Here is a 27,085-nt window from a genome sequence, read left to right as displayed (position 1 = left end):
TCATATCTGTATGTCCCACTGTATGTCCCACTGTATGTCCCACTGTATGTCCCACTGTATGTCCCACTCATATCTGTATGTCCCACTGTATGTCCCACTGTACGTCCCACTGTATGTCCCACTGTATGTCCCACTGTATGTCCCACTCATATCTGTATGTCCCACTGTATGTCCCACTGTATGTCCCACTGTATGTCCCACTGTATGTCCCACTCATATCTGTATGTCCCACTGTATGTCCCACTCATATCTGTATGTCCCACTGTATGTCCCACTGTATGTCCCACTGTATGTCCCACTGTATGTCCCACTCATATCTGTATGTCCCACTGTATGTCCCACTGTATGTCCGACTGTATGTCCCACTGTATGTCCCACTCATATCTGTATGTCCCACTGTATGTCCCACTGTATGTCCCACTGTATGTCCCACTGTATGTCCCACTGTATGTCCCACTCATATCTGTATGTCCCACTGTATGTCCCACTGTATGTCCCACTGTATGTCCCACTGTATGTCCCACTCATATCTGTATGTCCCACTGTATGTCCCACTGTATGTCCCACTGTATGTCCCACTGTATGTCCCACTCATATCTGTATGTCCCACTGTATGTCCCACTGTATGTCCCACTGTATGTCCCACTCATATCTGTATGTCCCACTGTATGTCCCACTGTATGTCCCACTGTATGTCCCACTCATATCTGTATGTCCCACTGTATGTCCCACTGTATGTACCACTCATATCTGTATGTCCCACTGTATGTCCCACTGTATGTCCCACTGTATGTCCCACTCATATCTGTATGTCCCACTCATATCTGTATGTCCCACTGTATGTCCCACTCATATCTGTATGTCCCACTCACATCTGTATGTACTACTCAAATCTGTATGTACCACTCATATCTGTATGTCCCACTGTATGTCCCACTCATATCTGTATGTCCCACTGTATGTCCCACTCATATCTGTATGTCCCACTCACATCTGTATGTCCCACTCATATCTGTATGTCCCACTGTATGTCCCACTCATATCTGTATGTCCCACTGTATGTCCCACTCATATCTGTATGTCCCACTCATATCTGTATGTCCCACTGTATGTCCCACTCATATCTGTATGTCCCACTGTATGTCCCACTCATATCTGTATGTCCCACTCATATCTGTATGTCCCACTGTATGTCCCAATCATATCTGTATGTCCCACTCATATCTGCATGTTCCACTGTATGTCCCACTCATATCTGTATGTCCCACTGTATGTCCCACTCATATCTGTATGTCCCACTCATATGTGTATGTTCCACTGTATGTCCCACTCATATCTGTATGTCCCACTCATATCTGTATGTCCCACTGTATGTCCCACTCATATCTGTATGTCCCACTGTATGTCCCACTCATATCTGTATGTCCCACTCATATCTGTATGTCCCACTGTATGTCCCAATCATATCTGTATGTCCCACTCATATCTGTATGTCCCACTCATATCTGTATGTTCCACTGTATGTCCCACTCATATCTGTATGTCCCACTGTATGTCCCACTCATATCTGTATGTCCCACTGTATGTCCCACTCATATCTGTATGTCCCACTCATATCTGTATGTCCCACTGTATGTCCCAATCATATCTGTATGTCCCACTCATATCTGCATGTTCCACTGTATGTCCCACTCATATCTGTATGTCCCACTGTATGTCCCACTCATATCTGTATGTCCCACTCATATGTGTATGTTCCACTGTATGTCCCACTCATATCTGTATGTCCCACTCATATCTGTATGTCCCACTGTATGTCCCACTCATATCTGTATGTCCCACTGTATGTCCCACTCATATCTGTATGTCCCACTCATATCTGTATGTCCCACTGTATGTCCCAATCATATCTGTATGTCCCACTCATATCTGTATGTCCCACTCATATCTGTATGTTCCACTGTATGTCCCACTCATATCTGTATGTCCCACTGTATGTCCCACTCATATCTGTATGTCCCACTCATATCTGTATGTTCCACTGTATGTCCCACTCATATCTGTATGTCCCACTCATATCTGTATGTCCCACTCATACATGTCTACCCTGTTAGGTTAAATAGAGAAAAATCACAACATTTCTAAATGTTAAAACATGTTTGATAGAGAAGTTCAAATCCTGTTCAAGTGTCCACCATTGTACTAGCTCAAACTAGCTCAGTCATACATGTCCTTTTTCTGATAGAATACTACAACATTTCCTAAAAGATGACGACATGAAAAATACAACGAAATAACCTAATTACATAACGACTATAATTGATTTATATAATCTTTGGCTATCATTACAAGATAGCCTAGGTTACCATTACAAGATAGCCTAGGTTACCATTACAAGATAGCCTAGGTTACCATTACAAGACAGCCTAGGTTACCATTACAACAAGGGTTGTACAGTACAGTTCTGAGGTGCTGAAAAGTGAGGTCAGGTACCGTATCAACAGAACTATTGTTGCAATGTGTGACCACACCGTCAGTGTTTTATCCTAACATTATGTTTTTTAGAATACAATGAAACCTGCAATTGTGCTTGTTTCCTGGCACACTCTCCTTCACCGTTGCAAAACATTCAGGAGAACTTCAGTGCCCGTATAAGTGGGAATGCTGTGAAATAATATACAGGTATCTGACCAAATAAAGTATCTTAACAAGGAGCCACCATGAGCCAGAACAGCTTCAATACACCTTGTAATACATTCTACAAGTGTCTGGAACTCTATTGGAGGGATGCAACACTTTTCTTCCAAGAGAAATTCCATCATTTGGTGTTTTTTTGATTGTGGTGTAAAACGCTGCCTCAGGCTCGGCTCCAGAGTCTCCTATAAGTGTTTCATTGGTTTGAGATCTGGAGACAGACACACCCTTTAAAGCCCTTACGCTCCTTTTGAGAGCCCTCTTTCAGAGTCACTGAGATCTCTTCTAGCCCTGTTAGCCAAAATAATGGGCAACTGGAAGTAGTTATACATGACCCAATGCATGATGGGATGTTTTAATGGCTTAATTAACTCAGGAACCACACCTGTGTGTATATACTTTGTATCCCTCATTTACTCCAGTGTTTCCATTGTTTTGTAGGTTACCAGTAGGTCAAAAGCAGTTGATGTATCTTGACTTTAAAATATTTGTTGTACATTTAGCAAAATAACAATTTCTATGTTGTTATAGAAATGACTCATTCTTATTTTGTTCTCACACTTTAAGAGTTGTGATGGCGACCAGCACACAATGCAGTCCTCAGATGATGGTAGGTATGGAAACACAGAATAAACTGACTCAAACTATAGTATTTAATTTAAATCTACATTTAAGAGGATACATTTACTAAGATATCAATTGTTGTCCCTTTACTGCTGGGATGAATAATACACATTTGGTTTAGTAATTTTATTTTCAATAAAGTCTTTTTATCTCTCTCATTATTCCTTCACCAGTGCTGCCCACTCCTGGTGACATCCAGGTCCTGTTGCTGACATTAGATTCTGTGTCTCTGAGCTGGAGTTCTCCTCAAGGGCTGACAGGACCACAGACATTCAGAGTGACCTGGGGGTGTGACGGTGAAACAAGCTCAACAAGAGTGAAAGATGTGCATCATCTTGAAATAAGCAGTCTCAAACCTGATGAAAAGTACCAGTTCAACATGGCAACAGAGGGAGAAGATGGAAGACAAAGCAGATGGGTGTCAGCATCCCTATCTACAGGTACAGTAGGCCTCAGCATCCCTATCTACAGGTACAGTAGGTCTCAGCATCCCGATCCACAGGTACAGTAGGCCTCAGCATCCCTATCCACAGGTACAGTAGGTCTCAGCATCTCTATCCAAAGGTACAGTAGGTCTCAGCATCCCTATCCACAGGTACAGTAGGTCTCAGCATCCCTATCCGCAGGTACAGTAGATCTCAGCATCCCTATCCACAGGTACAGTAGGTCTCAGCATCCCTATCCACAGGTACAGTAGATCTCAGCATCCCTATCCACAGGTACAGTAGGTCTCAGCATCCCTATCCACAGGTACAGTAGGCTAACTTGTGTTTTTATCCAGACTACATCAGTCATTCATTACTAGAGACATTTTTGGACTCTGTCAAAAACAGCACATCCTCTATTCTAAACTAATCTTGGTTTTTGTTCCAGTGGTCACACCCAGAGATTTAAAGGTAGACCATTTGGAAGAGACCTCCTTCACTCTCCACTGGTCCAAGGCTGAAGGGATGGAGAAAGTCCCACAGCACTTCTTCATATCCAACTGCATCCCAGGAACAGACCCCCTCACAGCCGTTACTGACGACTGCCACAAAACCTTCTCAAACCTGCAGCCTGGCACTGAGTACACTGTTAGTGTTGCAACTGTGCTGAGTAATGGGGAACAGAGTGAACCTGTCTCTACAACAGTCTGCACTAGTAAGAGATCTTCCCCTAATTACAGCTCATCATCTCTTTACCAGTAACTACAGAGATATCTCTTTACCTGTAACTAGAGAGATGTCTCTTTACCAGTAACTACAGAGATATCTCTTTACCTGTAACTAGAGAGATATCTCTTTACCTGTAACTACAGAGATATCTCTTTACCTGTAACTAGAGAGATATCTCTTTACCAGTAACTACAGAGATATCTCTTTACCTGTAACTAGAGAGATATCTCTTTACCAGTAACTACAGAGATATCTCTTTACCAGTAACTACAGAGATATCTCTTTACCAGTAACTAGAGAGATATCTCTTTACCTGTAACTAGAGAGATATCTCTTTACCTGTAACTACAGAGATATCTCTTTACCAGTAACTACAGAGATATCTCTTTACCAGTAACTAGAGATATCTCTTTACCAGTAACTACAGAGATATCTCTTTACCAGTAACTGGAGAGATTTTGTTACTTTACAAATAACATTTTTGTTTTGTTGTTAGTGATCTGTTTTGTGTGTGTGTGTGTTTTTTTCTCCCATATCTGAAGCCCTGGCTTTATTCTACTGTTCCACCCTTAAGGCTATAAACATTTGATTAAATGTTTAAGTGATAAATATTTTTGAAAATGAGGTGAACTAAAATGTTAAGGTAGAAATAGGGCTGTTGCGGCATATTGCATGAACAGTAACAGACAGTTACATGACCTTTCAACATCATCAAATCAGAACCATGGACAGTGTAGTGACTTTAAATAAAAGTCCTCAGATTAATGTTAAACTAATCAATGAACTATGTACTAAAATGAATCATGTAACACTTAACTTTATTTGGATTTGGGGCACCACGAGAGCGGTTCTTTAAAGAGTTACCATCTCCCGAATTAAACTCTTCAAGGTCTTTACCTATCACATCTATAAACAGTCAACTTATGAACCATGACCTCGTATCATATCACCATTCGTAAACTCGTTGCATCTGCAAAAACCTGAGCCTTACTGATGTTTCAGAACTACGGAAATTGGTTTAATTATTAATTTAGATGCTAATTAAATGGGAACACAGGTGAAAACACAACCACTGTACAGGTTATTGACTGGAGACATAATGCGATGAAAACAGGTCCCTAGCAGAATTACAACTTTGATCAATAGTTGTTTAGTGGGGGGGCTTCCCCTGTGATTTTACCCACACACAGCTACTGAAATTGAAAACAGATTTGACGTATTATACTGAGCAAAATATAAACGCAACATTTTATATAATTTTACTGAGTTAAAGTTCATATAAGGAAATCTGTCAATTGAAATAAATTAATTAGGCCCTCATCTATGCATTTCACAATGGGAGCCAGGCCCAGCCAATCAGAATGAGTTTTCTCCCACAAAAGGGCTTTATTACAGACAGAAATACTCCTCAGTTTCATCAGCTCTCCTGGTGGCTGGTCTCAGACAATCCCGCAGAAATATGAAATATGAACATTCAATTATTTGTCAACATCTCTGGTAGACATTCCTGCAGTCAGTATGCTAATTGCACAATCCCTCAAAAGTCATCTGTGGCATTGTGTTGTGACAAAACTGCACATTTTATAGTGGCCCAATATTTCCCCCAGCACCTGTGTAATGATCATGCTGTTTAATGCCATGCCTGTCAGGTGGAGGGATTATCTTGGCAAAGGAGAAACACTCACTGACAGGGATGTAAACAAATTTGAGAGAAATTAGCTTTTTGTGCAAATGGAACATTTCTAGGATATTTTATTCCAACGAATGAAACATGGGACCAACCCTTTACATGTTGCTTTTATATTTTTGTTCAGTAGTGTAAAGGCAAGATTAAATTGAGAATAGTCTGATGGGTGAAAATATGATCACTTGATGAGAGAACAGTGTGTGCAGCCTGAAGCTTTTTTGCTTGCACTCGGTCCCTATAGTCCTATAATGCAGCCCATATATGTTTTCATTTCTAAGACATTCTAAGGGTTTCTATAATTCAAAACTAAAGTTACCAAATAACTTTGAATCTTGCATATAGGACCTGTTTCAAATGATCACTTTTACACTCAACATAGACACTTGGTATGCGCACCAGCTCTGGATTGGGAAAAATATCCTCTCTATTTTATTCAGCTAAGTTCCATTATATTCTTCTTACTATAAATGTATATAATATAAAATAATCGCACAGGACTTAAGCATATATTGTCTGCTAAATGAGCAAGCCTACAGTCTATGGCATGGCACATAGCCAGATAATATACAGTAGAACTCTTCATATATTGTCTGCTAAATGAGCAAGCCTACAGTCTATGGCATGGCACATAGCCAGATAACATACAGTAGAACTCTTCATATATTGTCTGCTAAATGAGTAAGCCTACAGTCTATGGCATGGCACATAGCCAGATAATATACAGTAGAACTCTTCATATATTGTCTGCTAAATGAGTAAGCCTACAGTCTATGGCATGGCACATAGCCAGATAATATACAGTAGAACTCTTCATATATTGTCTGCTAAATGAGCAAGCCTACAGTCTATGGCATGGCACATAGCCAGATAACATACAGTAGAACTCTTCATATCTTGTCTGCTAAATGAGCAAGCCTACAGTCTATGGCATGGCACATAGCCAGATAACATACAGTAGAACTCTTCATATCTTGTACTCCCGAAGCACTTCACTTTTTGTGCTTGCCAGTTAGCAGTTGTCAGCTGTTAGCAGCCAATGGCTAGCAGTTTCTTTCTGGCTATAAACATGGATGATTGCCATAATGATTGCATGACAATAACCAGCTGACAAAATGTCGTGACCTCCACATCCCTAGCGAGAACATCTTAAAATACTACAGCAATCTTAGTGAAACACCAAGCAGCCTAATCAAGAGATGTTGTACTGCTGGGGAGGCTGAAAGAGGCCTAGTTCAGACATTATCTGAGAGGAAGGTATGTATGTCTTCATCAAAAGCTTGAGGACTTTTTTTTTTTTACAAGTTTTACATTTTTCTGATTATACAATTTTTGAGAAATGTTAAGTGGGACATCTATTAAACATTGAATTACATTTGAGTGTACAACACATTTTGCCCTCAGAACAGCCTCAATCTGTTGGATCATAGACTCTACAAGGTGTCGAAAGCGTTCCACAGGGATGCTGGCCCATGTTGACTCCAATGTTTCCTACAGTTGTGTCAAGTTGGCTGGATGTCCTTTGGGTGGTGGAACATTCTTGATACACACTTGAAACTGTGGAGTGTGAAAAACCCAGCAGCGTTGCAGTTCTTGACCCAAACTTATGCTCCTGGCACCTACCATACCCTGTTTAAAGGCACTTAAATATTTCTGTCTTGCTCATTCAAGACAGAAAGTATATTTAACGAGTGACATCAAAAAGGATCATAGCTTTCACCTGGATTCACCTGGTCTGTCATAGAAAGTCTGTCATGAAAAGAGCAGGTATCCTTAATGTTTTGTACACTCAGTGTATATCTGGAGTTAAACTGTAACCCTGACAATAATGTGTTTATTTTCCCTTAGTACTTCCTGCTCCAGACCAGCTGACTGTTGACTCAGTGGACACCACATCAGCTGCTGTTAGCTGGAGCCAGCCACCAGGATTGGACCAAACCCAACATCATTACCAGATCTCCTACCGCTGTCCAGGGATAAAACCACACATCACTACCACATCTTCACCCAGCATCACTCTCTCTGACCTGAAACCTGCTACTGAGTACTCGGTCACTGTCTGCACTGTGCTGGAAAATGGAAAGCAAAGTCAACTCGTGTTAACAACCTTCACCACAGGTAACTAACTACCCTACTTAAGTATTAGGTCTGGTTATCAAAATGACTATATGTGAATTCCCCAGAACTCAAAATGCAGTTTGGTAGTGAAATCAATAAAAGTTGTGCATCCTATTTCCATTGGTCCTCCTTGATATGTTTCTACAACTTGATTGTAGTGCACCTGTGGTAAATTCAATTGATTGGACATGATTTGGAAAGGCACACACCTGTCTATATAAGGTCCCACAGGTGACAGTGCATGTCAGAGCAAAGCCACCAAGCCATTTGGTGGACGGAAGGTCCCCAAGAACACAGTGGCTTCCATCATTCTTAAATGGAAGAAGTTTGTTACCACCAAAACTCTTCCTAGAGCTGGCCAAAACTGAGCAATCAGGGGAGAAGGGCCTTAGTCAGGTAAGTGACCGAGAAACCGATGGTCACTCTGACAGAGCTCCAGAGTTCCTCTGTGGAATGGAAGAACCTTCCAGAAGGACAACCAGCCCTGCATCACTCCACCAATCAGGCCTTTATGTTAGATTGTCCAGACGGAAACTGTTACTCAGTAAAAGGCTAATGAAAGCCCATTTGGAGTTAGCCAAGAGCCACCTAAAGGACTCTCAGACCATGAGAAACAAGATTATCTGGTCTGATGAAACCAAGATTGAACTCTTTGGCCTGAATGTGAATCGTCACGTATGTAGGAAACCTAGCACCATCCCTACGGTGAAGCATGTTGGTGGCAGCATCATGCTGTGGGGATATTTTTCAGCGGCAGGGACTGGGAGACTAGTCATGATCGAGGAAGAGATTAACGGAGCAAAGTACAGAAAGATCCTTGATGAAAACCTGCCCCAGAGCGCTCAGGACCTCAGACTGGGTGGAAGGTTCACCTTCCAACAGGACAATGACCCTAAGCACACAGACAAGACAATTCAGGATTGGCTTCGGGACAAGACTGTGAATGTCCTTGAGTGGCCCAGCCAGGGCCCGAACTTGAACCCGATCAAACATCTCTGGAAAGACCTGATAATATCTGTGCTTTGACGCCCCCATCCAACCTGACAGAGCTTGAGAAGATCGAAAAAGAATGGGATTAACTTCCCAAATACAGGTATGCCAAGCTTGTAGCGTCATACCCAAGAAGACTCACGGATGTAATCGCTTCCAAAGCTGCTTCAACAAAGTAATGAGTAAAGGGTCTGAGTATTAATGTAAATGTGATGTTTTAAATCAAATTTGCAATATAAAAAAAATACAAATGTTTTGTCACTATGGAGTATTGACAAGGGGGGGAAAATTATTTAAAACATTTTAGAAAAAGGCTGTAACGTCACAGAGTGTGGAAAAGTTAAGGGGTCTTAATACTTTGCGAAAGCACTAATGTCAGAGTTCACGCTTTCACACTTTCGAATAGCCCCCACGATATGCAACTTTTCAGGGAAGTTAGGGACCAATATACACAGGCAGCTAGGAAAGAAAAGGCTAGCTTTTTCAAACAGAAATGTGCATCTTGTAGCACAAACTCCAAAAAGTTCTGGGACAGTGTAAAGTCCATGGAGAATAAGAGCACCTCCTCCCAGCTGCCCACTGCTCTGAGGCTAGGAAACACTGTCACCACCGATATATCTGAGATGATTGAGAATTTCAATAAGCATTTTTCTACAGCTGGCCATGCTTTCCACCTGGCTACCCCTACCACGGTCAACAACTCCGCACCCCCCATAGCAATTGCCCAAGCCTCCCCAGCTTCTCCTTCACCTAAATCCAGATAGCTGATGTTCTGTAAGAGCTGCAATATCTGGACCCCTACAAATCAGCTGGGCTAGACAATCTGGACCCTCTCTTTCTAAAATTATCCACCGCAATTGTTGCAACCCCTTTTACTAGCCTGTTCAACTCTCTTTCATATCGTCTGATATCCCCAAAGATTGGAAAGTTGCCGCGACCATCCCCCTCTTCAAAAGGAGAGACACCCTAGACCCAAACTGTTACAGACCTATATCTATCCTACCCTGCCTCTCTAATGTCTTCGAAAGCCAAGTTAACAAAGCATTTCGGATCCCACCGTACCTTCTCTGCGTTTACATTTTGGTTTCCGAGCTGGTCATGGGTGCACCTCAGCCACGCTCAAGGTCCTAAACGACATCATAACCGCCATCGATAAAAGACAATACTGTGCTACCGTATTCATCGACCTGGCCAAGGCTTTCGACTGTCAATCACCGCATTCTTATCGGCAGACTCAATAGCCTTGGCTTCTCAAATGACTGTCTCGCCTGGTTCACCAACTACTTCTCAGATAGAGTTCAGTGTGTCAAATGAGAAGGCCTGTTGTCTGGACGTCTGGCAGCCTCTATTCAATTCTCGGGCCGACTATTTTCTCTGTATACATCAATGATGTCGCTCTTGCTGCTGGTGATTCTCTGATCCACCTCTACGCAGACAACACCATTCTGTATACTTCTGGCCCTTCTTTGGACACTGTGTTAACTAACCTCCAGATGAGCTTCAGTGCCATACAACACTCTTTCCGTGGCCTCCAACTGCTCTTAAATGCAACTAAAACTAAATGCATGCTCTTCAACCGATCGCTGCCCGCACCTGCCGCCCGTCTAGCATCACCTGTCTGGACGGTTCTGACTTAGAATACGTGGATAACTACAAATACCTAAGTGTCTGGTTAGACTGTAAACTCTCCTTCCAGACGCATATTAAGCATCTTCAATCCAAAATTAAATCTAGAATCGGCCTCCTATTTCGCAAACAAAGCATCCTTCACTCATGCTGCCAAACATACCCTCGTAAAACTGACTATCCTACCGATCCTTGACTTCGGCAATGTCATTTACCAAATAGCCTCCAACACTCTACTCAGCAATTGGATGCAGTCTATCACAGTGCCATCCGTTTTATCACCAAAGCCCCATATAGATGACCTGGAGCCAGTGGGTTTCGCGACGAATATGAGGCGAGGGCCAGCCAATAAGAGCATACAGGTCGCAGTGGTGGGTAGTATAAGTATTTTCTAGGTAAAGCCCTGCCTTATCTCAGCTCACTGGTCACCATAGCAGCACCCACCCGTAGTACGTGTTCCAGCAGGTATATTTCACTGGTCACCCCCAAAGCCAATTCCTCCTTTGGCCACCTTTCCTTCCAGTTCTCTGCTGCCAATGACTGGAACGAACTGCAAAAGTCACTGAAGCTGGAGACTCATATCTCCCTCTCTAACTTTAAGCACCAGCTGTCAGAGCAGCTTACATATCATTGCACCTGTACATAGCCCATCTGTAAATAGCCCACCCAACTACCTCATCCCCATATTGTATTTTTTCCTCCTATGCACCCCAGCATCTCTACTTGCACCCCATTATCTCTACTTGCACATCCATCTTTTGCACATCTATCACTCCAGTGTTTAATTGCTAAATTGTAATTATTTTGCCAATATGGCCTATTTATTGCCTTACCTCCCTAATCTTACCTCATTTGCACACACTGTATATACATTTGTCTATTGTGTAATTGACTGTATGTTTGTTTATTCCATGTGTAACGCTGTGCTGTGGTTTGTGTCGCACTGCTTTGCTTTATCTTGGCCAGGTCGCAGTTGTAAATGAGAACTTGTTCTCAACTGGCCTAGCAGGATAAATAAAGGTTAAATAAATAAAAATATACTGGGCCTTGCGAAAGTATTCGGCCCCCTTGAACTTTGCGACCTTTTGCCACATTTCAGGCTTCAAACATAAAGATATAAAACTGTATTTTTTTGTGAAGAATCAACAACAAGTGGGACACAATCATGAAGTGGAACAACATTTATTGGATATTTCAAACTTTTTTTAACAAATCAAAAACTGAAAAATTGGGCGTGCAAAATTATTCAGCCCCCTTAAGTTAATACTTTGTAGCGCCACCTTTTGCTGCGATTACAGCTGTAAGTCGCTTGGGGTATGTCTCTATCAGTTTTGCACATCGAGAGACTGACATTTTTTCCCATTCCTCCTTGCAAAACAGCTCGAGCTCAGTGAGGTTGGATGGAGAGCATTTGTGAACAGCAGTTTTCAGTTCTTTCCACAGATTCTCGATTGGATTCAGGTCTGGACTTTGACTTGGCCATTCTAGCACCTGGATATGTTTATTTTTGAACCATTCCATTGTAGATTTTGCTTTATGTTTTGGATCATTGTCTTGTTGGAAGACAAATCTCCGTCCCAGTCTCAGGTCTTTTGCAGACTTCTTCCAGAATGGTCCTGTATTTGGCTCCATCCATCTTCCCATCAATTTTAACCATCTTCCCTGTCCCTGCTGAAGAAAAGCAGGCCCAAACCATGATGCTGCCACCACCATGTTTGACAGTGGGGATGGTGTGTTCAGCTGTGTTGCTTTTACGCCAAACATAACGTTTTGCATTGTTGCCAAAAAGTTCAATTTTGGTTTCATCTGACCAGAGCACCTTCTTCCACATGTTTGGTGTGTCTCCCATGTGGCTTGTGGCAAACTTTAAACAACACTTTTTATGGATATCTTTAAGAAATGGCTTTCTTCTTGCCACTCTTCCATAAAGGCCAGATTTGTGCAATATACGACTGATTGTTGTCCTATGGACAGAGTCTCCCACCTCAGCTGTAGATCTCTGCAGTTCATCCAGAGTGATCATGGGCCTCTTGGCTGCATCTCTGATCAGTCTTCTCCTTGTATGAGCTGAAAGTTTAGAGGGACGGCCAGGTCTTGGTAGATTTGCAGTGGTCTGATACTCCTTCCATTTCAATATTATCGCTTGCTCAGTGCTCCTTGGGATGTTTAAAGCTTGGAAAATCTTTTTGTATCCAAATCCGGCTTTAAACTTCTTCACAACAGTATCTCGTACCTGCCTGGTGTGTTCTTTGTTCTTCATGATGCTCTCTGCTCTTTTAACGGACCTCTGAGACTATCACAGTGCAGGTGCATTTATACGGAGACTTGATTACACACAGGTGGATTGTATTTATCATCATTAGTCATTTAGGTCAACATTGGATCATTCAGAGATCCTCACTGAACTTCTGGAGAGAGTTTGCTGCACTGAAAGTAAAGGGGCTGAATAATTTTGCACGCCCAATTTTTCAGTTTTTGATTTGTTAAAAAAGTTTGAAATATCCAATAAATGTCGTTCCACTTCATGATTGTGTCCCACTTGTTGTTGATTCTTCACAAAAAAATACAGTTTTATATCTTTATGTTTGAAGCCTGAAATGTGGCAAAAGGTCGCAAAGTTCAAGGGGCCGAATACTTTCGGAAGGCACTGTATATTATTCCATTCCTGTGAGTCATCATACAGTTTGGTGCTGAAATGAATACACGTTTTTATAGTGTCTGAATTCTTGTTTTCTTCCATTAGTGTGAGTCATTATGTCAAGGAGTTGATCTGCTTCTGCTTGCTTTAACTTGATCAGTTAGTACAGTATTAAACACTTGTTATTGTGGAGATATAATTACACCATTCTTTTCATTTATTTTTATTAATGAATATAGCAGAAACTCTTCATTTTTTTTACATTACATATCTGACCTCTGTTCTGACTTCTGCTTTAGCTTATTTTTTCCCATATTAAAAGGAATTTCAAGCTTATTTTTCAAGTACTATTCTACTTTTCCTTCTGTAGTTTCTAGAGATAAACAATAGCCCTGACAAAAGTTTATTTCCCCTTAGTACCCACTGCTCCTGGCCAGCTGACTGTTGACACCACATCAGCTACTTTTAGCTGGAGCCAGCCACCAGGATTGGACCAAACCCAACATCATTACCAGATCTCCTACCACTGTCCAGGGACAGAACCACACTACACTACCACATCTTCACACAGCATCACTCTCTCTGACCTGCAAGGTGGTACTCAGTACTCTGTCACTGTCTGTACTGTGCTGGAAAATGGAAAGAAAAGTCGACTGGTGTCAACAACCCTCACCACAGGTAAGGAAGTACTCTGCTTAAGTATTCTGTTTGGTGTCAAAGTTTATAAGATCTTAACTAGATATCAAAATAACCTCCTACATAGGCGATTACATCACCTGGTTTAAACATCTCTAGAGACTATATCACTCTCTTCATTACTCAATGTCTAGGTTTACCTCCAATGTACTCACATCCTACCTTACCTTTGTCTGTACATTTTGCCTTGAAAAAGCCGTCAAAGCTGATTAAACTTGAACTAGTTATTGAAATAACTATGAACTAATGATAATGGATGTGTCAATATGGGATGTAAAGGTCCAGTATCTTCCCTGATGAGAAATATATGATGGTGAATTCCCCAGACCTCATCATGCAGTTTGGTGCTGAAATTAATAAAGGTTTTTATAGTGTGTGAATTCTTGCTTGCTTCCCATTAGTGTGAGTCATTATGTCAAGGAGTTGATCTGCCTCTGATTGCTTCAACTTTATCAGTAGTACAGTGTTAAACACTTGTTATTGTGGAGAGGATTTATAATGACACCATTATTTTATTTTATATTTAAAGAAATTGGAGTGGCGACAACAATGTAGCAGCAGCAGACCACCGTTGATAAATGGATACAGCAGAAACCCCTAAATCCAACTTCTGTGTGACTTCTATTTTTTAGCTTATTTCTTATTTATCTTTCTTAGTACTTCCTGCTCCAGACCAGCTGACCGTTGACTCAGTGGACACCACATCAGCTGCTGTTAGCTGGAGCCAGCCACCAGGATTGGACCAAACCCAACATCATTACCAGATCTCTTACCGCTGTCCAGGGACAGAACCACACATCACTACCACATCTTCACACAGCATCACTCTCTCTGACCTGCAATGTGGTACTCAGTACTCTGTCACTGTCTGTACTGTGCTGGAAAATGGAAGGCAAAGTCGACTGGTGTCAACAACCCTCACCACAAGTAAGGAAGTACCCTACTTAAGTTTTCTGTCTGGTGTCACATTTTGACTAGATATCAAAAAGACAAATGTAATTTAACAAATCATAATTATGTGTCTGTTTTATGTTCCCAAAAGACAAACAGTCGTCACTCCCAGAAAAGGGAACTAACAAAGATAATCACTTCAACAACCAAACACAGAAAGGGTTTCAAAAGGGCTTCTGATAGACACCATGGGGGTTCCCACTGAAAGATGGCAAAGCCACTAGTAACGGGTTCTAAAGACACCATGGGGGTTCCCACTGAAAGATGGCAAAGCCACTAGTAACGGGTTCTAAAAGACACCATGGGGGTTCCCACTGAAAGATGGCAAAGCCACTAGTAACGGGTTCTAAAAGACACCATGGGGGTTCCCACTGAAAGATGGCAAAGACACTAGTAACGGGTTCTAAAAGACACCATGGGGGTTCCCACTGAAAGATGGCAAAGCCACTAGTAACGGGTTCTAAAGACACCATGGGGGTTCCCACTGAAAGATGGCAAAGCCACTAGTAACGGGTTCTAAAAGACACCATGGGGGTTCCCACTGAAAGATGGCAAAGCCACTAGTAACGGGTTCTAAAAGACACCATGGGGGTTCCCACTGAAAGATGGCAAAGCCACTAGTAACGGGTTCTAAAGACACCATGGGGGTTCCCACTGAAAGATGGCAAAGCCACTAGTAACGGGTTCTAAAAGACACCATGGGGGTTCCCACTGAAAGATGGCAAAGCCACTAGTAAGGGGATCTAAAGACACCATGGGGGTTCCCACTGAAAGATGGCAAAGCCACTAGTAACGGGTTCTAAAAGACACCATGGGGGTTCCCACTGAAAGATGGCAAAGCCACTAGTAACGGGTTCTAAAGACACCATGGGGGTTCCCACTGAAAGATGGCAAAGCCACTAGTAACGGGTTCTAAAAGACACCATGGGGGTTCCCACTGAAAGATGGCAAAGCCACTAGTAACGGGTTCTAAAAGACACCATGGGGGTTCCCACTGAAAGATGGCAAAGCCACTAGTAACGGGTTCTAAAGACACCATGGGGGTTCCCACTGAAAGATGGCAAAGCCACTAGTAACGGGTTCTAAAAGACACCATGGGGGTTCCCACTGAAAGATGGCAAAGCCACTAGTAACGGGTTCTAAAAGACACCATGGGGGTTCCCACTGAAAGATGGCAAAGCCACTAGTAACGGGTTCTAAAAGCCACCCACCATGGATGCCCCTTAAGGATTGTCTCAGATAAGCAAACACCAATTTAGGATCTGAAGTTAAAAGGGACATGGAGCTAAATAAACAGGAGTTTCTCGCTAAATGCCGTGGCCATCCTAACATGAGGTGTAGGTATCCCAATATGCCCAAATGTGCCTCATTTGTTTATTAATAACTTTTCATGTTCAAAATTATACACTCTCCTCAAACAATAGCATGGTATTATTGCACTGTAAAAGCTGCTGTAATTTGGACAGTGCAGTTAGATTAACAATAATTTAAGCTTTCTGCCAATATCAGATATGTCTACGTCCTGGGAAATTTTCTTGTGACTTACAACCTCATGCTAATCGCATTAGCCTATGTTAGCTCAACCTCATGCTAATCTCATTGGCCTATGTTAGCTCAACCTCATGCTAATCACATTGGCCTATGTTAGCTCAACCTCATGCTAATCTCATTGGCCTATGTTAGCTCAACCTCATGCTAATCTCATTGGCCTATGTTAGCGCAACCTCATGCTAATCTCATTGGCCTATGTTAGCTCAACCTCATGCTAATCTCACTGGCCTATGTTAGCGCAACCTCATGCTAATCTCATTGGCCTATGTTAGCTCAACCTCATGCTAATCTCATTGGCCTATGTTAGCTCAACCTCATGCTAATCTCATTGGCCTATGTTAGCTCAACCTCATGCTAATCTCATTGGCCTATGTTAGCTCAACCTTCCCATGGAAGGGAAACCGATCCCAAATAAGTTTTAAATTCCAGCAGGACCAGCAGCTCTTAAATACCAGCAGGGCCAGCACAGCTGTAACACATACTGACTAACGAGGTGACTCCAATCAGAGCGCCCAGCCTAGTCAACCTCTAAATGGATAGAGAAACTGAAACTCGTAACAGAACCGAAACCCGTAACAGTCAGCATGGGGTGTAAAGGTCCAGTATCTTCCCTGATGAGTTATATATGATGGTGAATTCCCAGATCTCATCATGCAGTTTGGTGCTGATATCATTAAACATTGTTTATAATACAGTGTCTGAATTGGCTGTCTTCTATTCCTGTGAGTCATTATATCAAGGAGTTGATCTGCCTCTGCTTACTATAACTTTATCAGTAGTACAGTATTAAACACTTGTTATTGTGGAGAGGATTTATAATCACAACATTCTTTTCATTTATATTGATTTATCTTTGGTGTGGCAACAATCTGGCAGCAGGACAGCACCGTTACTAAATTAATATAGCAGAAACCCTTCATTTGTGTTACTTTACAAATCCAACTGCTGTTGTGTGACATCTGTTTTTAACTTATTTCTTCCCATATCTAAAGGAATTGCAAGCTGGCCTTTTCTACTTCATTACAACTATTCTACTTTCCCTTCTGTAGTTTATTTCTAGAATTAATCTATAGCACTGACAATAATGTATTTTCCCTTAGTACTTCCTGCTCCAGACCAGCTGACTGTTGACTCAGTGGACACCACATCAGCTGCTGTTAGCTGGAGCCAGCCACCAGGATTGAACCAAACCCAACATCATTATCATTACCAAATCTCCTACCAGTGTCCAGGGACAAAACCACACATCACTACCACATCTTCACACAGCATCAGTCTCTCTGACCTGCAATGTGGTACTCAGTACTCCGTCACTGTCTGCACTGTGCTGGAAAATGGAAAGCAAAGTCGACTGGTGTCAACAACCCTAACCACAGGTAAGGAATTATCCTACTAAAGTATTATGTTTGGTGTCAAAGTTTATAAGATCTTAACTAGATATCAAAATAACCTCCTACATAGGCGATTACATCACCTGGTTTAAACATCTCTAGAGACTATATCACTCTCTTCATTACTCAATGCCTAGGTTTACCTCCAATGTACTCACATCCTACCTTACCTTTGTCTGTACATTTTGCCTTGAATCTATGCTATCGTGCCCAGAAACCTGCTCCTTTTACTCTTTGTTTACGAATGTGCTAGACGGCCAGTTCTTATAGCATTTAGCCGTACCCTTATCCTACTTCTCCTCTGTTCCTCTGGTGATGTAGAGGTTAATCCAGAACCTGCAGTGCCTAGCTCCACTCCCACTCCCCAGGTGCTCTCATTTGTTAACTTCTGCAACCGTAAAAGCCTTGGTTTCATGCATGTTAACATTAGAAGCCTACTCCCTAAGTTTGTTTTACTCACTGCTTTAGCACACTCTGCCAACCCCGGATGTCTTAGCCATGTCTGAATCCTGGCTTAGGAAAACCACAAAACCCCCTGAAATTTCCATCCCTAACTATAACATTTTCTGCCAAGATAGAACTGCCAAAGGCGGCGGTATTGCAATCTACTGCAAAGATAACCTGCAGAGTTCTGTCTTACTATCCAGGTCTGTACCCAAACAATGCGAGCTTCTACTTCTAAAAATGAACCTTTCCAGAAACAAGTCTCTCACCGTTGCCACTTGCTATAGACCACCCTCTGCCCCCAGTTGTGCCCTCGACACCATATGTGAATTGATTGCCACCCATCTATCTTCTGAGCTTAACCCCGGCCATCCTACAATCTAAGCTTGATGCCCTCAATCTCACACAATTTATCAATGAACCTACCAGGTACAACCCCAAATCCGTAAACACGGGCACCCTCATAGATATCATTCTAACTAACTCGCCCTCCAAATACACCTCTGCTGTTTTCAATCAAGATCTCAGCGATCACTGCCTCATTGCCTGCATCCGTAAAGGGTCTGCGATAAAACGACCACCCCTCATCAGTGTCAAACGCTCCCTAAAATACTTCAGCGAGCAGGCCTTTCTAATCGACCTGGCCAGGGTATCCTGGAATGACATTGACCTCATCCCGTCAGTAGAGGATGCCTGGTTATTCTTTAAAAGTGCCTTCCTCAACATCTTAAATAAGCATGCTCCATTCAAAAAATGTAGAACCAGGAATAGATATAGCTATATATATAGCTAGATATATACCCTTGGTTCACTCCAGACGTGACCAGCAAAAAAACATCCTGTGGCGTTCTGCATTAGCATCGAATAGCTCCTGTGATATGCAATTTTTCAGGGAAGTTAGGAACCAATATACACAGGCTGTTAGGAAAGCTAAGGCTAGCTTTTTCAATCAGAAATGTGCATCCTGTAGTACAAACTCCGAAATGTTCTGGGACACTGTAAAGTCCATGGAGAATAAGAGCACCTCCTCCCAGCTACCCACTGCTCTGAGGCTAGGAAACACTGTTACCACCAATAAATCCAGTATAATTGAGAATTTCAATAAGCATTTCTCTATGCACCCTCCACAGCAACCCGCCCAAGCCCGCATCATTTCTCCTTCACCCATATCCAGATAGCTTATGTTCTGAAAGAGCTTGCAAAATCTGGACCCCTACAAATCAGCCGTACTGGACAATCTGGAACCTCTCTTTCTAAAATGATCTCTCGAAATTGTTGCAACACCTATTACTAGCCTGTTCAACCTCTCTTTCATATTGTCTGAGATTCCCAAAGATTGGAAAGCTGCCGCGGTCATCCCCCTCTTCAAAGGGGGAGACACTCTAGACGCAAACTGCTACATACCTATATCTATCCTACCTCTCTAAGGTCTTCGAAAGCCAAGTTAACAAACAGATTAACGACCATTTCGTATCCCAACGTACCTTCTCCGCTATGCAATCTGTTTTCGGAGCTGGTCAAGGGTGCACCTCAGCCACGCTCAAGCTCCTTAACAATATCATAACCGCCATCGACAAAAGACATTACTGTGCAGCCGTGTTCATCGACCTGGCCAAAGCTTTCGACTCTGTCAATCACCACATTCTTATTGGCTAACTCAACAGCCTTGGTTTCTCAAATGATTGCCTCGCCTGGTTCACCAACTACTTCTCTGATAGAGTTCAGTGTGTCAAATTGGAGGGCCTGTTGTCCGGACCTCTGGCAGTCTCTATGGGGGTGCCACAGGGTTCAATTCTCAGGCCGACTCTCTTCTCTGTCTACATCAATGATGTCGCTCTTTCTGCTGGTGTTATCTGATCCACCTCTAAACAGACGACACCATTCTGTATACTTCTTGCCCCTCTTTGGACACTGTGTTAACTAACCTCCAGACGAGCTTCAATGCCATACAACTCTCCTTCCATGGCCTCCAACTGCTCTTAAATGCAAGTAAAACTAAATGCATGCTCTTCAACCGATCATTGCCCGCACCTGCCCGCCCATCCAGCATCACTGGATTGCTCTGACTTAGAATACGTGGATAACTACAAATACCTAGGTGTCAGGCTAGACTGTAAACTCTCCTTCCAGACCCACATTAAGCATCTCCAATTCAAAATTAAATCTAGAATCGGCTTCCTAATTCGCAACAAAGCATCCTTCACTCATGCTGCCTAACATACCCTCGTAAAACTGACCATCCTACCAATCCTCGACTTCGGCTATGTCATCTATAAAATAGCCTCCAACACTCTACTCCACAAATTGGATGCAGTCTATCATAGTGCCATCCGTTTTGTCACCAAAGCCCTATACACTACCCACCACTGCGACCCATACGCTCTCGTTGGCTGGCCCTTGCTTCATACTCGTCACCAAACCCACTGGCTACAGGTTATCTACACGTCTCTGCTAGGTAATGCCCCGCCTTATCTCAGCTCGCTAGCAGCACCCAATCACCATAGCAGCACCCAATCGTAACACGCGCTCCAGAAGGTATATTTCACTGGTCACCCCCAAAGCCAATTCCTCCTTTGGTCACCTTTCCTTCCAGTTCTCGGCTGCCAATGACTGGAGCAAACTGCAAAAATCACTGAAGCTGGAGACTCCTATCTCCCTCACTAGATTTAAGCACCAGTTGTCAGAGCAGCTCTCAGATCACTGCACCTGGACATAGCCCATCTGTAAAAAGCCCATCCAACTACCTCATCCCCATGCTGTATTTATTTGCTTATCTTGCTCCTTTGTACCCCAGTATCTCTACTTGCACGTCCATCTTTTGCACATCTACCATTCCAGTGTTTAATTGCTATATTGTAATTACTTCGCCACCATGGCCTATTTATTGCCTTAACTCCCTTATCTTACCTCATTTGCACTCAGTATATACTTTTTTTCCCTACTGTATTATTGACTGTATGTTTTGTTTGTTCCATGTGTCACTCTGGGTTGTTGTATGTGTCGAACTGCTATGCTTTATCTTGGCCAGGTTGCAGTTGCAAATGAGAACTTGTTCTCCACTAGCCTACCTGGTTAAATAAAGGTGAAATAAATAAATAAATAAATACTTTAGTAATCATAATGTATGTGTCAGCATGGGATGTAAAGGTACATTTTCTTTGACTACTATTCTACTTTTCCTCCTGTTCAAGAGTATAGAAATCCTCATAATTTCATTTATAATTTTAGCGTAATATTTCTATATAGTCTATACTTTCTCACTCTGAACTTCTAACTCCAGTGGGAAGGGTGTGACTTCTTGACAACGATCACAATGGCTCCAACCTGCAGCAATTAGGATGAAGTGCCTTGTTCAAAGGCACAACATATTTTTCACCTTGTCCGCTCCGGTATTCAAACCTGCAACCTTTGGTTATTGGCACAACACTGTAACCTCGAGGCTGCCTGCCTCTACCTTACCCCTAACTACAGTGCCCGTTAATATTGAGGCTACCTGCCTCTACCTACAGTGCCCTTTTTCAGGTGCGAGCTGAAAATCTAAGTTTTCACATTGCATTTGTTTTAGGGGGTAGGAGAATTGACGAGGAGAAAACTCAAAATAACTTTGATTGCTTTAATTATAATTTTTTTACACTGCAAATTGTAACTATTTTTAATGCCATGAGAGGTAGCGGATCCAGCCAAATAGGTTGTGGAATCCATCAGTCCAAAACTGAGGTGCTGTTCCTGTTCCTGCAGAATCCAGCTCAAATAAAACAATGATACAGTAAAACACATTACCACATTACCAAAGATCTGACTTTAATAACTTGTTATTCAGAACATGTTCAGTGGTGGAAGAGGCCCTCCAGAGTTGCTGCAGTGTTTGTTCTACTGGCTGTGATCATTGGCCTGTGGGATTCCTGTAAGTCAACATTGTTTTTTACTAAAACATTTGTAGTCAATGTTGTGACAGTTACACATTTTGATTGAGTTTTCCCTTTTACAGATGCAGCTGCAGAGAGAGACCAGCTACAGACAATTTACAACACCCTGACTAAAGAGAGAGACCAGCTACAGAATAGTCTCAATACAAGGACCACAGAGAGAGACCAGCTACAGAATAGTCTAAATACCAGGACCACAGAGAGAGACCAGCTACAGAATAGTCTAAATACCAGGACCACAGAGAGAGACCAGCTACAGAATAGTCTAAATACCAGGACCACAGATAGAGACCAGCTACAGAATAGTCTAAATACTAGGACCACAGAGAGAGACCAGCTACAGAATAGTCTAAATACCAGGACCACAGAGAGAGACCAGCTACAGAATAGTCTAAATACCAGGACCACAGAGAGAGACCAGCTACAGAATAGTCTAAATACCAGGACCACAGAGAGAGACCAGCTACAGAATAGTCTAAATACCAAAACCACTGAAATAGACAAGTTGATGAAGAGACTGAACACTATAACTATGGAGCATGACCAGCTACAGAAGGATATAGGTAAGGATAGACCTGTCCCCCACATGCCACAGGAGATCAGAGTTAATCAGAACTACCTACCTCGAACACCCTCAGATTTAGGTTTGTCAGTCAAGGAAGTTAGATAAATTGTTGTTGGACATTTTTTTATAATTCACCAGTGGCCTTGTGGTTAGTCCGCCCTGAGATTGGAAGTCTGGGAGTTTGATCCCCGACCGAGTCATATGAAAGGCTGTAAAATGTTACCCGATGAGTGTCTGCTTGGCACTCAGCATAAAGGAGATAAAGCAGAGGTCCTACGATAGACTAGTGTCCAGCGGGTGTACTTACATTTTTATTTTATTTAAACAGGATCAACTAGGACCAATGTCTCATTTGCAGTAGAGCCCTGTTTTCAATACAAATAAATAAAACACATACATGCACAACTACTTAGACACAAGACATATACACCTTAAGAAAACAATCACAATGAACAGTTAAAAACTGTTCCACATGTAAGGTGCATCACAACTGAAGGGACATTTTCTGATCTGTGTAGAAACTGGGGATCTGAAGTGTAATGTAATTAATTGACCCAGTTTTATAATGAGTAATTCTAGAAGAGACTAGAGACTAGAGACTAGAGAGTGTTTACTTGAACATCAAGCTGCCTCTACAGAAACAGGAGACTAGATCCTATGAGCTCTTCTGGCCCCTCATAAGCCAAGGCTCATGCAAAGCTACTTATTGAATGTGTGAATAAATAATAGTTGCAAAAGTTATGTTTAACGTGTAAATGTCAGATACACTGAACAAAAATATAAACGCAACATGTAAAGTGTTGGTCTCATGTTTCATGAGCAGAAATAAAAGATACCAGAAATGCTCCAAAAGCCAGTTTCTCTCAAATGCTCAAATTTGTTTTCATCTCTGTTAGTGAGCATTTCTCCTTTGCCAAGATGATCCGGTCCACCTGAAAGGTGTGGCATATCCACCGTCTCCTATCCTTCTCCACCGCCCCTCCCTCGCTTTCTTCTCTCTCATGCTCCTCCACTCAGTTGCCTTCTTCCGCCGCTTTTCCTGGTTCTCCTACTCCCATGCCTTCCGTTTCCTTCTCTCTTCCATCCGCCGCTTCTTGATCCTCCTCCTTCCTTGCGACCCTCCCCTCTGGACCTGTACTCTGGTCATGAGGCGTGCTTCCTTCCCCTCCTCTTCTTCCCCCGCTCCTGCTCCCCCCCCCAGCCACAGACGCGTATGACCTCTGACAAGCCGGGCACCCCCGCCACAGGTGTGCCACACCCGTGGCACGCCTTAGGCTCGTCACAATCCTTCGCCTTGTGCTCCCCAGATCCACAAAATCTGCATTTTCTTGCGCTGCACGAGGCGAGGATGTGGCCGTAGGCCATACAGCGCCTGCAAAATGGAGGCTGACGTGCATAAAACAACGTCCCCCTGTCAGCCCCCAGGGACAACATAGCAGGAGGATGGAGGTAGCCACCATGTCCCTTTGGGTCCTCCCTGAGGAGGGCCTGGAAGCCTCTCCTCCCATTCCAAAACCCAAGGGAGTCTTTGAGGTGCCTTGCTGAGGAGACGTTATCCATGTATCTCCCCAGAAAGGCCCTCACCTTTTCGTTCTTAACGTATGGGTTGTAAATGTTGACAGTTACAACCCTAATGTTGTTCCTCGCCAGGCTTGTTATTTCATAGTGGCTCATCGGCCTCTCACCTCCCACTGCTCTTGCCCTTCTCAGGATATCATCGTGTTTCTCCTCTGTATGTAGTGCCACGTCGTATGCTCCCTCCCGTTGGAGTTGCCTTGGAAACAAAACACGTCCTTCACCGTCAGCTTTAGAATCCCCATCAAAATTGTCCTTCCAAAAGTTTCCCGTCCTAAAGGCTCCAACTCCTTTTCCTTCCAAGCAAACCGACTCGTGTTAGCCAGCCCAATCCCAGGGACCGACCGTGTTGATAGATTTTGCACCATCTCCGCAAGGACAGAGCCTGGGCGCGAACCCAGAGTCTCTGGTGGCACAGCTGGCACTGCAGTACAGCGCCCTTAACCACTGCACCACCCGGGAGGCCATGTTCTTTTTATTTTAAATAACATTTGAGTGTCAAAGTCATAGTAAATGTCATTCAAGTAACACCTATGGTAAATGTCAAACTTCTAGGGTCCTATCCTGAAGGATGGAGAAGGTTTGGCTGCAGCTGTTACTACCTCTCTACTGAGAGGAAATCCTGGAAGGAGAGTAGACAGGACTGTCTGGAGAGAGGAGCAGATCTGGTTATCATTAACAGTGAAGAGGAACAGGTGAGAGACAGACATGTATCTAGCACTGCATCTCACTAGACACTCTGGTTCGAATCCAGGCTGTATCACAACCAGCCGTGATTGGGAGTCCCATAGGGCGGCGCACAATTGGCCCGGCGTCGTCTGGGTTTGACCGGTGTAGGCCGTCATTGTAAATAAGAATTTGTTCTCAGCTGATTTGCCCGATTGAATAAAACATAAATGAGTTAAACTGTACCAATGTTTTTTCTGTTCCACAACAGACATTCATCAATGGGTTTGAATCAGTCACTTTTGCCTGGATTGGTCTGACTGACTCTGTTACTGAGGGGACCTGGAAATGGGTGGACGGCACCCCACTGACCACCCCAAGGTAAGAGACTACTGCTCTATAGTAACACTGACCACCCCAAGGTAAGAGACTACTGCTCTATAGTAACACTGACCACCCCAAGGAAAGTGACTACTGCTCTAATAACACTGACCACCCCAAGGTAAGAGACTACTGCTCTATAATAACACTGACCACCCCAAGGTTAGAGACTACTGCTCTATAATAACACTGACCACCCCAAGGTAAGAGACTCCTGCTCTAATAACACTGACCACCCCAAGGTAAGAGATGACTGCTCTATAATAACACTGACCACCCCAAGGTTAGAGACTACTGCTCTATAATTACACTGACCACCCCAAGGTAAGAGACTCCTGCTCCATAGTAACACTGACCACCCCAAGGTAAGAGACTCCTGCGCTATAGTAACAATGACCACCCCAAGGAAAGAGACTACTGCTCTAATAACACTGACCACCCCAAGGTAAGAGACTACTGCTCTATAATAACACTGACCACCCCAAGGTAAGAGACTACTGCTCTAATACCACTGACCACCCCAAGGTAAGAGACTCCTGCTCTAATAAAACACTGACCACCCCAAGGTAAGAGACTACTGCTCTATAATAACACTGACCACAGTGGAAGAAGTAGGACTGATTCTGTGTTGTTCATACTCTAGGTTCTGGGAGAGTGGTAAGTCTAACTCTGTGTTGTTCATACTCTAGGTTCTGAAATAGAGGTCAGTCTAACTATGTGTTGTTCAACTACAGGTATTGGTGGAGTGGAGAGCCTGATGGTTGGAGAGACCAGAACTGTGTGGAAATATACATGTTGTCAGGCCAAGGAGTATGGAGGGATTATGATTGTACCTTTTCACAACAATGGATCTGTGAGAAATAGGCTTCTCATAGGTACTTTCTCTGCACTGCTGATTAATGAACTCTACTGTATGTTAATGATGTTCTGAAGACTGGTTTGATTTGATAGAATTGTACTCAACTACAGCTAGGAGAGAAACACATACAAACACATTCACACACACGAAGATAGTGATCTGAACCAGAGTCTCCCGCAGGAGAAGCCAACGTCTTAATTAGACAAAGAGGAAATTCCCTTTCGGGCCGAGAGCTGACACTGATTTTGAAGTTTTAGGCGGGGCTTCCTCATCACATGACTATGAGCAACCAATCATGACCGAGTCATGTCCTCTACACAAGCTTTCACATAATTAATTTGTCAAACAATGATGTGTAGAATAGGGGTGTAATATCATTCAATTGCCGCTGTCAATCAATTACTGTTGTTTTACACTTCAAATACATTTAAAATGACTGTATATGTTTATCAGATATACAATATGTTTGCTTCTTGTGCTTTTATCATTCTGAACATAAACATTGTGTTCTTCCTGCTAATTCAATAAATCATTCAACCGAGATTAAAGACA

The 27,085-nt window shown here is 42.8% G+C and overlaps 1 protein-coding gene across 1 annotated transcript; it reads left to right on the top strand.

The window, feature by feature from the left end:
- Positions 1–3,703: 3,703 nt before the first annotated feature.
- Positions 3,704–27,085, top strand: LOC118936776 (uncharacterized). The gene is made up of 11 exons (XM_090188005.1): positions 3,704–3,789; positions 4,192–4,458; positions 8,005–8,274; positions 13,946–14,206; positions 14,882–15,151; positions 17,827–18,102; positions 22,382–22,465; positions 22,550–23,050; positions 25,183–25,322; positions 25,565–25,674; positions 26,409–27,085. The coding sequence occupies exons 2-11, from the start codon at positions 4,269–4,271 to the stop codon at positions 26,536–26,538; spliced, it is 2,232 nt and encodes a 743-aa protein (XP_090044131.1). The 5' UTR covers positions 3,704–3,789; positions 4,192–4,268; the 3' UTR covers positions 26,539–27,085.

This window comes from Oncorhynchus mykiss, chromosome 10, assembly GCF_057628025.1.
Source record: "Oncorhynchus mykiss isolate SJ-2025 chromosome 10, ASM5762802v1, whole genome shotgun sequence".
Lineage (NCBI taxonomy): Eukaryota > Metazoa > Chordata > Actinopteri > Salmoniformes > Salmonidae > Oncorhynchus > Oncorhynchus mykiss.
This window is presented reverse-complemented; position numbering and strand designations above follow the sequence as displayed.